This window comes from Schistocerca cancellata, chromosome 3, assembly GCF_023864275.1.
Source record: "Schistocerca cancellata isolate TAMUIC-IGC-003103 chromosome 3, iqSchCanc2.1, whole genome shotgun sequence".
NCBI lineage: Eukaryota > Metazoa > Arthropoda > Insecta > Orthoptera > Acrididae > Schistocerca > Schistocerca cancellata.
The window spans coordinates 553,068,097-553,082,436 of record NC_064628.1 but is presented as its reverse complement, the minus strand read 5'-3'; the positions used below and the strand labels follow the sequence as shown (position 1 = coordinate 553,082,436).

The window sequence follows — 14,340 nt, the reverse complement described above, 5'->3', positions numbered from 1 at the left end:
TGCTTGATAAATTTTCCTCCTCCATTAGTGGAGTATCCTATATTGCGTTATATTCCATGCCAATCAATAATCAGCAAAGATAATAATGAGAAAAAGTAGGTGCTTTTTAGGTATAAGTATTCATCATTTTTGCACTGGTAAATTATCACTGGGAAGAAATAGTTACCAACAGAATATTTTACTTATCTTTCGCTTTTGTTTTCCGTTAGTTGACTAAGGTAGGGTTCGTTATGTGATGACCGACGTTTTTCGTCAGTTAGTTACAAATCAGCTGTTCACGACTCAACGTCTACTTACTAGACAGACAAATGGCCAACACGTTCAGACGAGTGGCGTAATATCTTTCAAGCAACTTGTTGACAGACTGACCAGTATAGTATCTTTATAGGACAAAGCTAAATACACTCTCTCAGAATAGGCACACAACACCCACATTTATAATCTCGCATTTCTGCTAGAATTTTCGAGAAACAAGTGCTTTTGCTTACAGTTATGTTATAATTAGAACATTACTTTCAACAAAGTAAAAATATTTAGAAAGGTTCAAATGGCTCTAAGCACCATGGGACTTAACATCTGAGGTCATCAGTCCCCTAGACCTAGAACTACTTAAACTTAACTGACCTAAGGACATCACACACATTCATACCCGAGCCAGGATTCGAACCTGCGACCGTAGCAGCAGCGCGGTTCCAGACTGAAGCGCCTAAAACAGCTTGACCACAGCGGCCGACATATTTAGAATCCTGAGAATTATACTTACAAGAATATAGTGTGTGTTATTCAAATCTTATTTAATTTTACAAAAGAATATTCCAGAAGACGAAAGTTTTTGTCATAAATAACTTTCCATCTTTTTTTAAAGAAGACGTTTTCTTTCAAAAGCAGGCCAAAGAAGGTTTCAACTGAAGTAAGTCAATGCTAATACAAATAACTTTCACATCTGGAGAAAGTTTAGGCAATGCATACTTTGTAGGTATCGTAATTTTATCAAATCTCTTTAAATACAATGTTTCTAATAAAACTAACTACACTGTTACAACCAGGAAGCTGATAACTAAATTATGATAGTAAAGTATAATGCGAAACATCTTTGATAAAATTTAGACAATTTGTGTAATATGTTCATTACGCGCATTACGAATTAAGAGACAGTATGTAAGAAATATAAGGTATTATTTGGATTATTAGTTGCCCTCTTGTTTTTAATTCGTTCCTTCACATTAAAATAAACTATGTGATGAACTTGTGTGACTATATATTAACCATATGTCTTGTGCTTGATTGTAGCTTAAAAGATCTGTTTGTATTAATTACAACACATGCAGGACGAAATAATTACTTTTATGTGATCACATGTCTCGTATAAATCCGTTCTATAGAGTGTTTTTGTAAACATTGTTGTAGACTACTACGGTAATCGAAATATCTTGAAAGACGTATCGCTGTAACAGACGACACAAAAAGCTAAAAATGTTATTGGTTGTATTGATTTGCAAGTGGTTTCAACATTGAGGTCACTATCTTGCAGCGTTTATAAAATTTTCCATGAGAACACCATTTTTCTACAACTTCAGTGTCATATTTTAACGTGGTATGTATGTGGCGTTCGCGATGAAAAATTATAGAAGTTCTCCCAGTCCATGAACACAAGGTTGAAAATGCTTGTAAAAAAAAGGAGACTTGCGTGGTTTTTCACAACAAAATGTCTTCTACAACGCTTTTTTTACCTTTTCTCTGGACAATCCCAGCTAAAAAGACTCAAGGAAAATCTTTTGTAATTAAAAACTTTGCTGATTTTTTAAAGAAAAACGTATTTTAATTTTTAAATCATAAGAAAGTGGTGTTTGGCGGTTCTGAATACATTCCGCCTTTGATTGAGAGTTCAAGGTGGATGCAGCAACTATCAGAACAGAAGGCTACAGTGATGTGATGTGGAGTAATACATCAGGTTCTAGCCCTGAGACATTAGATTTTCTGTCTTCTCCGTTAATCATTTAAGGCAAATGCCGGGAAGACATACGGCCGATTCCGTCCCCATTCTTCCCCAATACGGGTTCGTACCCCGTCTCCTACACAATCACAATTTTATTGCATTTCGTATGGAAACACGTTTATTCTAGGAGCCGTCAGTGTTATGTTATTTCGATATTCGATAGTTTTCACACAGTGTAGCGGAGCGTGATCTGGTTTATTGAAGTGCATATTGACCACTCAGTACAATTATTAGACACTAAAAAGTTCTCAGTAATTTCCTTCAGAAACCAAGCTCATACGTCATGGAATAGAGAAAAACGATTTATATAAATACAATAATACATTCAGCAGCACTAGCGGATACCTAGAAGGTATCCTAGAAAGAAGGTGTGTCCACAGGATACATCAATACTCAGTTTCGTAGTGACCACTTACTTACAGGTTGCATAAGAAAGTATCTCAAATAATTTGAAGATCAAACAACATTAGCACTGGCCAAGACAGAAGGCTATAGTTCTTATCGTATCGAGGTAACTTGGACCTGTAACTATTAACTTTCTTCCAGACCCTCCCAGATATGGATACTAACTACAATCTAGTCCCATCTCGAAGCTAACTCTACAGCTCTACGGCTCTGTCCTGCGTCTCACACCTCACTCCATCTTTCCAATGTAGCCAAGGTCTTCCTCTTTTTCTGTGTCGTGGGGGTCTCCAGTCCTTTTCGAATTTTTTGACATATGTGGTAATCTTCCAATTTTTTAAAAAATATGCCGTCATTTTAAGCTGAACGAAAACGGAAATTTCGAATGAAAAACAATCAAAAGATAACATCAATTAATTTTCTCCAGTGTAGTAACTTACGATAGCATAATAACAAATTCATTACATCCTAGGTGTGGAGGAACACACTTCCGGCGAGAGTCAAGGACATAATGTGAAACCGAGGGAGGTGGCGCAGTGGTTAGTACGCTGGACTCGCATTCGGAAGGACGACGGTTCAAATCCGCGTCCTGCCATACTGATTTAGATTTTCCATGATTTCCCTAAATCACTTCAGACAAATGCCGGGATGGTTCCTTTGAGAGGACACGGCCGACTTCCTTCCCCATCCTTCCCTACACCGATAGGGCGATGACCTCGCTGTTTGGTCCCCTCCCCTCAAATCAACCAACCAACGAACATAATGTGAAGTTAGTAAAGCTTCACGAGCGTCCTCTGTTGTTCTTAACGACACTGATGCTAATGGCGGAGCTAACATGGACACTACTGTTGGAATTACTCGTGCATCGTTCCGCATATTATGTGAAAACCTTTTTAAAAAAAGTGCTTGTTTGTAAGAGGAGGGACTATGTGAAATTCCAGCACTAATTGATTGCTCCTGACTCCGGTGAAAAACTCTTGGCGTTGTTGCAAGTGTTCCTATGCGATTCTTACATTCTCTCCCATTACCACCAAAGCCACCTACGGGCTTCAATTCTTGACGTGGTTTTCTTTTCTCCAGCTGCTGACAGACCCGGAGATGCTGTTCTGCGACGAGCCGACAACCGGACTCGACTCGGTGTCTGCGCAGACGCTAGTCGAGGTGATGCGCGACATGGCCGCCCACGGCAAGACCATCCTCTGCTCCATCCATCAGCCCTCCTCGGAGATCTTCGAAATGTTCGACAACATCATCCTTCTGGCCGACGGTGGCCGCATCGCCTTTATGGGGACCGTCGCCGCTGGCTTGGAATTCTTTGGCAGGTATCTGGATTTTCCGTCATATCTAGAGAACAGTCTCGTTCTGTAGACATGACACCGCCATCAGTTGTCAGTAGGTATTCAGTTGGATTTAAAAGAACGTGACGGTGAATTTCAGCCCGTCTTCAGTATCATTCACCTACGTGTGGAAAGCAGGTAGCCCCGTACGAGAAAGAAAAGGGCGGATTCGACTGACTGGGTTAACGGAACAATAATATTCGTTTATTGATAACACTACAACCTTAAATTGGTTTACAATGAGTTACACTCACTAATCCCACGAAGGTATCGCCCCAGAATGATAACATCGACAAAGAACATTGTGCCGACTCGGCCTCTCCGCGTGCTGCCTACGTACACAGTCCCACGTCACTGCACCTCACACCGTCGATACCCACACAAGAAACCCAGCAGAAAGCACGCCCTGCCGTTAAATGCCCGCCGCCAAAGATATTAAGAAGAGCAATCAATATCGAAGTCGACTCAAAGATGAAAATGAGAATCGATAGCAACTGGCGCCAGAAACGCACCACCTCAAGACGAGCAGCAATAACACTTTTATTCACAGACAATTATTACACTGCAGTCACCGCGCTTCACGATGATCCTGGACGTTACAAAAGCCAGGACATGCTTCTTAAGCATATGGTCACTACGGATAGAATTCCAAGTTCTGAACGTGCTCCCACGTTGGCCACAGTGTTGGTAAGGGGTTCTTGTGGTAGGGCGTTCCATTCCTCCTCATCCGGTGCAGGTGACAACTGATGGTCCTTGGTGCATCTGGACATGCTGCAATACGTCCCCTCAACGCATTTAACACGTGCTCGATGGGATTTAAATCGGGCGAACTGACAGGGTAGTCCATTCGCCAAATATCATCACGTTTGTAGATCTCATCCCCGTGCGCGAATCGATGCGGTCGTGCATTGACACCTATAAACCAAAGTCAGCGCCGAATGCACAACCGAAAAGACGCACATGGGGAAGAAGTACATAATCACAATAACGTTTTCCGCGAGTGCAATGGTTCAGGGGTTTAGAGGCCAGCATGCCCATGTAGTATTATGGCTCCTCACGCCGTAACATCTAGACCACCCATGTTCGACAATGTTCCTGGGTGCATTACGCTTTCCCACCCCTCGCCATGTGATGGTACGTCTAGCATTGTCGAACATAATCCATTGGTCATACAGTACCAACACACGTCGCTAGATTGCAGCACAAGCAAAAGCTCGAGAATTGGACTGAATCGTGATTGTGATCCTTGATTTGTTTATTTATTAAATGCTGTTTTAACATGTGAACTGCAATCTAGAAAATCCTCCATTCCGTGTTTGAGGAATAGATTATCACTGATATCCATGGCATAACGATAAAATTGTTTTGTTGTTTTATGAAGAATTTAATGACCAGGCCCGAAACCAGTTACGATCGCGAGAATATACTACAGTACTAACACGTCGTGGGTGTAAGATAGTACAGGCAGTGGTCTCTAGATCGCAGAGTTATCGTTAGATCGATCAAAGCCAGAAATTTCCCGCGGTATGGCATGAAATGCAGTAGCCATTTCAGTCTTGCTGAAGTACAGCTCTGGCGGAAAGTGGAATACGTACCACGCAAGCCTGGTAGACAGAAGACAGAACTGGATCCAGTACGCAGTCAGAATTAACGCCCATTGATACGGTATACCTGCCGAAGTGGGTATGTCTGCTGGAGAATTGAGTAAGATAAATATGTGGATTCGACGTCGGGAGATACTTAATTAACATTTCAATCAGTTTTAGTTCTATGAAAGTTCTCGTAAGCGTAGTCCAAAAACAAGCAATTATTTCTTTCAAAACACATCGACTGAGATGTGGTTCTTATTACTAAATCAATGTGATTTCATAAAATACGTGACAATCATGACTTCATTTCAGTTTGCATGGTCTACGTTCAGAATTGTGGGTTTATTGGTTTCCCATGCGCGTTCAAGCGACAACTGGTTTTCTCATAGCCATCACAGACACGCGTAAGACAGCTTACACAAACCTTATGTAAATTGAATATGGACTCTTCCCTTTGAAGCTTTCAAACAGTTTTATAGTATGACCCCTAACACTTCAGAGTAAACGCTTAATTGTGGAAACAACTCTTAAACTAGCGAAAAGAATTCGTCCATCACAGCCTTCCTCTCAAAAGGTACGGGTCAAGCCATATAAGCACGAGACTCTCTGGATAGTTTGAGAACAAGGAAAAGATGTACTGGCCAATCGAAGCTTTGTCCCCGATTCTGAGGCGTACAAGGACAGCTCAATATAGTGGCAACAACATCGAGTAAGATTCATTTGATTAGGTATGAATTCTGCAGCAGTAAACAGTTTTAAGAATGTTAAGTACACACAGTTTCATCTTTCTTTTGACATTAAAATACATGTAGTACTTTCCTTCTTCCCCTGAGATAAAAGGGCTTGAATAAGAGAAGCAATTGTAGCTTCACAACGTAAAGTGAGGATCCAAGCAAAGAGCGACGACATTAAAAGATACTATTTTATGAGTACTGCGCAGATTTTAAAAAAGTAGAAGAACCCTTTTTGCGCCTAACATTTACTTAGTTAATGAAGTGAGAGTGTAAGACCAAATCGTATTTCATGTAACAGACCGTAATCACATCACGTAAGGAAGCAAGATTTACTTGTTTTTGTCTTTCTTATTAGGACGGATCTGATAGCTTACAATGTTTCCTCCAACTTCGATTAGCGCTTTAAAACCTGTACATCTCCTGAAACACATAATTCATGTGCTCACTAATACGGCTATGCCTCTAGTATGACAGTAACAAATTCCTAATAAAGAATCGATAATTATAAAAAGATATGAAACTAATTGCATCCATTAAGAAAAAAATACATAAACCAAAACGTAATTCTAGTTTCTACTGCTGGTGACCAGCTTGTTTTAATTTCTGAAGGCGCTTCATTTCGAAGACTAATTGCCGCTTCACGCTAGGTACCGAGGTCTGGATAGCAAAGGGTACCGGCATGTGAATCTGCATCCTGGAATTAATAATTTGTGGCTGCTTTCCAGTTCCTAACAAGTGTCGTAATATTTGTTTATGGCCTAGCACTCTGTTACAACGCGCCAACAGGTATTTCCAACACTCGCAACAAATACATCACGCAAAGGTCTTCATGGTAGTCTTATTGCGGTCGTAAATACTGTGTGTAATATCAGTGATCAAGCGAACTGCCGTTCAGCATATAATTACCCTACTAATAATACTGCATTATATGATCACGACGCTCCGTCGGTGACATTTTAAGCCGTGGTGTGGGCCGGGCAGTCTGAACACATTCCTCTCAGATCTGGCAGTTATTTCAGGAACTGTAGATTTCGGCTGCAATTTATAGTTTTCGCCAAAGCAAAATTTGGATTCATTCTTTGGACGACACTAGGTGCTATGTCAGTATACGGAGGTGAGACAAAATTTGACATCGAAAGAAGTGGAATGTATTGTAACACTACTAACTACCACCACTCTTGTTACGGGAAAAGACAATAATAGTATTATTAATTATTCCCACAATAATGGCAAGCCGCCAATGATGTTACCCTTACTACAGGGTTTTAAATTGACCGTGATCGTGCACTGATGTTAAGGAATCGGACTTTCTTTCGTCATCAAAAAGATTACTTATCGGTAAGGAGCAGTAGTTAATTTAACGGGAATCGAACAAATGTTATTGTGGTTGTGAAGTGAAAAGATAGTGTAAATAAAAGGCGGTGACCAGTCTAATTAGGCAAAATAATTCCAAGTAAATATATTGTTAATAAAGAAAACTAACTACCGTATGTAGCCTTACTTGGGACTTAAATCTCTTTTGCAAATTGGACAGAAAAATAAAAGTACAATCTTGCAAGTACTTATAGAGGCAGGTAATCATGAGCAACACATACAAAAACTTGGAAGGTTTTGGCAACAAACTATCTCCCACTAACTTTCACTGTGTATCCTAACGAGAGAAAGATAGTGTTCATTACTCAGTAACACTTAATAAGGTAGCACAGCTAATTTAGACATGACGTGGCGTTAAAACTTTGCTGTTGGCAGACAGTAAAATAGAATTATTTGTGAAAGTGTCATGCTAACTAACATGGAAACTACTTGTTTTCAAATGGAGCATATACGCCGTTGTATTATATAGACGATAAGTGAGACATGGGGATCCTGAATCTGTCATGTTGTTGCCAGTTACATTTACAGAAATACAAATGACACGAGAACGGTTATTGCACCAAAAAGGAGCGACATAAACGAAAGTTGTTAGGCGTGTTTGTACATCTGAAAGAAGATGTCTATTAAAACTTGACGTCAGTCACATACGTGTGGCTTTAGTAGCTCCATGCAAATCATATTTGTCTTAATTACGGTCGTGAGCGTTAGTTACGTTTGAGACTGGACGTGGTGAACTGTGGTTACTCAAGAATGCCTTTAAGGTGACAGCACATCGCTGGGTTTGAATGAGGTTGTACAACAGGGCTACGAGAAGTTGAACGTTCATTCTGTGATACAAAAGAAATAATTAGTAGGAATGTAGCCACCGTACGTGATTACTGGCAGCGGTGGTTACGAGAATGTAAAGTCGCAAGAAGACCGGGTTCCGGATGGCCACGTGGCACTATCATCGTGTTTGGCGTATGGATTTGGCGCATATCATCTGGAGTAGCAATTTGAGCACCATTTGGGAATACAGTGACACATTACAAATCGATTAACCCTACTCCAAGAACAGCTCCGAGTCAGATGCCCTGTAATATTCATTGCAATGACACCAAACCACTGCTATTAGCGACATAAAAGGTGTCAAGAGAGATGGTTGAGGTCTGTTGTTTTTTCTGATGAAAACTGATTTTGCCTCGGTGCCAGTGGTAGCCGTGTGTTGGTTAGGAGGAGGCCAGTTGAGAGCCTGCAACCACCCTGTCTGCGTGCTGGACACACGGGACCTACACCTGGAGTTATGGCCTGCGGTGCGGTTTCGTATGACAGCAGGAGCGCTCTCCAGGGTATCTCACGCAGACGGCCGCGGTGGCCGTGCGGTTCTAAGCGCTTCAGTCCGGAACCGCGAGACTGCTACGGTCGCAGGTTCGAATCCTGCTTTGGGTATGGATGTGTGTGATGTCCTCAGGTTAGTTAGGTTTAAGTAGTTCTAAGTTCTAGGGGACTGATGACCTTAGATGTTACGTCCCATAGTGCTCAGAGCTGTTTATCTCACGCACCCTGGCTGAAAATTTGTGTGTCAATGAGGTAATTCGACCAGTTATGTTGCCATTCAAGCGGATGTTTTTCAACAACCTGTTGTAACCCAGCATACTCTACAGAGTGTCGGCAGATTGTCTTGGCCTTCATGATCACCAGATCTGTCTCCAAATGAGTACGTATGAAACATCATCGGATGAAAACTCCAGAAACATCCACAAACAGCACTAACCGTCCCTGTATTGACTTACCAAGTGCAACAGGCATGGAACTCCATCCCGAAAACTGACATCCGGGCCGGCCGGAGTGGCCGAGCGGTTAAAGGCGCTACAGTCTGGAACCGCACGACCGCTACGGCCACAGGTTCGAATCCTGCCTCGGGCATGGATGTGTGTGATGTCCTTAGGTTAGTTAGGTTTAAGTAGTTCTAAGTTCTAGGGGACTTATGACCACAGCAGTTGAGTCCCATAGTGCTCAGAGCCATTTTTGAAGTGACATCCGGTATTTGTACAACACAATACATACACGTCTGCATGCTTGGTTTCAATAATCTGGCGGTTACACCTATTATAAATGTACCAGCGTTTCGCATTTGTAGTGGCTTACCTTGCTTTTCCATTAGCTTGTGAACTTGGATTGTTAATCACTTATTTAATTTATCTGGACAAATGTATTCCCAAAATTTCGTTACTCTACATTAATAATTTGCTGGTGATGTGACGTTTTTCCGTTAGTGTATTTCCATATGCATTCAGCCAAAGAACATTGAAACATAGATACTACATTTTGAATAAGAATACTTAGAAATTACATGAAAGAAATGCAATTACTGTTGGACATAAGTGTCACCGTGTGACTGTCCTATGCAGAATGGCCAAGGCTTAGTCTTGGAGAAAAAAAACACTCTCTTGTGAGTTTCCTGTGTCACTACGCTTTGAGAGACTTCAGCAACTTCATCAGAAGATTTGCTCCTGTGACAATTTGCCACTTATGACCATAATATATTAGCACCACACTACGGCAGTCCCAGAAAGTGTTCAGCATCACCTTGCCCGATGAATGTTGGTGCTCCAACATTTTCACCGCTATTGAATCCACATGATTCGACTGCTTGACTTGTTCTTTTGCTAGCGGGTCGTAGAGATACACCCAGCGCTCGACCAGGGCCATTACACGATTAAAGAAGTCACTTAAATTGGCCAGATTCAGGTGTAACATTTTAGCCGCTGATCTTGCTTCGGTGGTTGGTTGGGTGGAGAAGGTACCAAACTACGCGGTCATCAATCTGCTTCGGTGGGTGTGAACATTAGTGAAACCCAATGGGCGGATCGTTTCATGTTATAAATGTTCCTCTATTGTACTACCCCCAATGATGCGTTGTTAATAAATCTAGGACTATGGACTTGGCAATAAAGACTTCTGATAGTTGATATAGGCAGTAAAGGATAACTTCAGTGCTCCATTATTTTCCATAATCGCAAGCCTCCGAAAAATCCATAGAAGAAGTATGCGACTCTTATGTTAAACGATCTCTGCACTGCATAAGCTGTTGTAAAATAAAAACTGGATCAGTCGTGAATCGTCCGTTTCTAAATCCGACCTGTTCTTCAACCAAAAAAGTTCTGTTAATGTTTGTAGTCTTGTGTTTAAAATTATTGCATAAAGTTTATATGCTGTGTCACGTAAGCTCATCCCTCTTTAGTTTTCATATTTTTTGCTCACTTCTTATATTTCGATATTACGTTTGCTTTCTTCTAATTTTGTGGCATAGTTCTTCGCTTCCAGCACTTGTTAAACAGATGTAACCATATAAAATGTAGTGATAATGCTCTATATTCCATCTGAAATTGTTGCTATCGATTTTTGTATGGTTTTCAAAGCTGCTGTGAGTTCTTTTAATGCTATGTCATCTAGTCCTTTTAAATCTATTTCTTTCTGCTTTTCAGTGTTAGCATTATATCAGAGGTTTTTATAGTATTTAGCTCTCTTCTTTCGCAAGATTATTGATACAAATTGTGTCCTTCTCTGTTTCCTTTAAAGTTTTCAAAGCTTTCCACGTTATCTGCTGATGGCTATGAATATAATGTTATATATTGCTAATGAATCTGTCCCATGCTTACTAGTGGGCTGTCTTCACTGTCCCTTTTGTGTAACTCGTTGTTTTTTGGGGTTGGTTAATTTTAATCGTAGGCTTTGAAAGGAATTTTTATATGTTATTCATTTTTATTGTCTTATTACTGTTGATAATGATGTTGTTGATACAGTAACTGTCGTTCAAGTAATGGAACAACCGGTTTCGGCCTTTTGTTAGGCTATTATTAAGTGTATATGAATGTTATTCTGTAGAGAAACAACGTCAAATGATTATCTGATGTGGCTTCTCTGCACCAGATTTTCAGATGCACTTGATAATGGCATAATTTAAAGGACGGAAAGGTGGTGTGAATTCAATAAAGTTCAAAAAAAAAAAAAAGGAAAAAGCAATTGGAAGGGCGTTTCATTAATTTTCTTATATTGCCTTCAACAAAATTTCTTTTTTTAGGGCTGCGTACCTCATTTGGTAGAAATGAAACCCTTATACGATCGTTTTGTTGTTCATCTGTCTGCCTGTCTGTCTCTCCAACTGCTACGACTCCTCTTTCTCACGAACAGGTAGACGTATGAAGTTGAAATTTATATCACACACTGAAGTCTACGGTCCCTTAGTGGTACGAAAAATTTAATCGTGTCAACATGAGAGAAAGATACAACTATTTATAATACATATTTTGATATTGGCAAGTTAAATCATCGAAATCCATAGAGTAATTCCCGTTGATATAGAATCATGAAATTTGGCAAGAAACAAGATTTCGCAGTACAAGTAAAGAAAAAAAATCCGAACATTCTTTATTTGTAATTATATCACACTAAAAATATATTTTTTGTCTTTTTTATCCGTCTGTCTCTTCGCCTGTTAACAACCATTTTTCTCAGGAACGGATAGGCGCATCAAATTGGAATTTACATAGTATACTTATCTTTACGGCGGTGCAAAACGTTCATATTCGTAAGTCAATACTATCAAAAGCTATGACCAGTTATGTCACATGTTTTGATTCTCGCAAAGTCATCAAAGCCTACAGGCTACTTCCCGTTGACCTATAATCATGAAATTAAAGCAAGGTTTCACAAAAGAAGAACTAAGAACCAGGATTCACTCTCACTGAATATGCAATTGACCACTTTGGATGACTTTAGTTGGGCACCAAACTGCTGTTTACATACTGTTGGCGACTGCTTCTCTTTTGAAGGTCAAAAATCTTCAGTGAAGTAAATGTTTACAAGGCTGTGGTCGAACGAGTTGTGGATAATCTCAGGTTTGACTACTATGTGGCTTCTGCCGGAGGAGACATAGTATTCTAACACAAGATGTTTAGTAGCTTCCATAGTTTCTCCTGTCCATCACGTCATCTTCGCAAAAGCAAGACTGGCATCTACGAGGCCACCTGCGCGCTGGCACAGTGTGTCTGTGTCCGCAGGCTGGGTTTCCGGTGTCCGCCGACGTTCAACCCCGCCGACTTCCTGGTGCGGACGCTGGCGGTGACGCCGGGACAGGAGGAGGACTGCCGGCTCAACATCCGCCGGCTGTGCGACCACTTCGCCGTCAGCGAAGCCGCCCAGGACGTCGACGTGCTGGTGCGCGTCTCCGCCACCTCGGACCTCGTCGTGGTAAGTACTGGCAGACACACTACGTTTACGATACGCTGACAGCGGCAGCCTGAAAGTACACTCGAAAACGGATTGAAATCTGGGTTGCAAGGTCGGGAAGATTTGAAGTGATACAATTCTAGTAAGCATTTGCTAGTCTTCTCTTCTCAGGAAGACCTTCTACCCCCATTGCCCCGCCCCCTCCACACACACATAAAGTTAATCCGCTACGAAGATGATGAAATGGATATGAAGAGTTTTGAGAATTCCACCCCTCTCTTAAATACTCCGATTGTTCGAAAATGATTCGCACAACTATTTTTTATGTTTATTGCATCCATTTACTGAACAAACGAACACAGATTATATTACAAGTATTCCGAGGCAACGTCATCTACTTTTGCCAACGTTCTGCCAGTTGCCGCATCTGTGTAGAAAACCATTCTTCGTGTGTATCCCGGTGCCATTGCTGTCTAACCGCATGAAGTGAACGTCTTACACTGGGTGATTTCTTTCATTGCATCGAACAGGGCATAGTCGCTAGGAGCAATATCTGATCAATGTGAAGGATGTGGCAGCACAGTAAACCCTAGTTCGAGGCATGTGGGAATGCTCTGGCGACTGGCATGTGACCGCGCGTTGACGTGATGGAGCAGATCGCCATAGCCCTATTTTCCGTAGCGCCGTTGCTGAATGCGTCGGCGGAGTTGGTTCAGTGAACTGCAGTACCAATTACTGTTGAGGTTCGTTCTGGGAAGCAGCCAGTTCACCAGCAGTATCCTTCCTGATCCCAGAAGAGTCATCATTTACTTCTGCGCGATTACTCCAGTGGTGACTTCTTGGGACGACAGCTCTCAGTAAGCTTCCACTGCATAGATGGCGTCTCTTTCCAGGAGTCTCGTGGAAGAATAAAGAATAATCGACAGTGACAAGATGCTCAAAGAATTCCAATGGATCTGCGCTTTACTCTTCCACCACCTGTTGGCATATCTTCACACGCTTCTCTTTAAGAGCAATGGTGACGGAAATGGGACACTCATAGTGCACAGGCCTTCTCAATCTTTAGATCCTGATGGGAGATGGTGTGAACGTTCTCAGTGATTTCCTTGTTGCCTCCTCTAGTTCATAAATCGTGATCGCAAGTGTCCCCTTTCCACATCATTGACACTCTGGGCACGATTTAGCTTGCTTGAAGTTCCTGGACGACCAGTGCTTTTGCGTTTTTCAGCACACTACCTGCCGTCTCTGGGCTCTGATGTCCAACGAAACACAGACTGCGGCTTGGCGCTGTTTCCCCACATATGGTTACAAACGTCTTGTGGCTGAATGGAGCAGTCAGTCAATCTCCCCATATAAACCACACTATCCGCCGTTGCCCATGCATATCTGCTTCCATGTTATCGATGTACACCAGCATACTTGTAAGCCAGAACAATTGCTGCTGCAATGCGCCTCCGATGGGAAACAGCAACATCATATGGTGGCGGCAGACAATACTGTAGTTTACGAATACAGGCTCTCCCGGGGTATGCTGTTGACGAAATGTTTTCGGGTTTGCTGCCGGGTGGCGGTGTTAAAATAGTGCGACGTTTCAATGAGTGTCGTACTCGTCATATTCTGGCGAAGTGTCGAAATATGCGGATCCTGTGATATTCATACTAGTGGAGAGGCCACTTTCACCTGGCAACGAACGGGCG

At 41.7% G+C, this 14,340-nt stretch overlaps 1 protein-coding gene across 3 annotated transcripts in view; it reads left to right on the top strand.

Moving 5' to 3' along the window:
- Nucleotides 1-14,340, top strand: part of LOC126175392 (protein scarlet-like) — a 412,406-nt gene that overhangs the window by 281,396 nt on the left and 116,670 nt on the right. For all 3 annotated transcript variants that reach the window (XM_049922174.1, XM_049922175.1, XM_049922176.1), the window contains exons 6-7: nucleotides 3,479-3,720; nucleotides 12,475-12,664. In XM_049922174.1, the coding sequence (XP_049778131.1) occupies nucleotides 3,479-3,720; nucleotides 12,475-12,664 (432 nt within the window). The remainder of the gene's footprint in view (nucleotides 1-3,478; nucleotides 3,721-12,474; nucleotides 12,665-14,340) is intronic.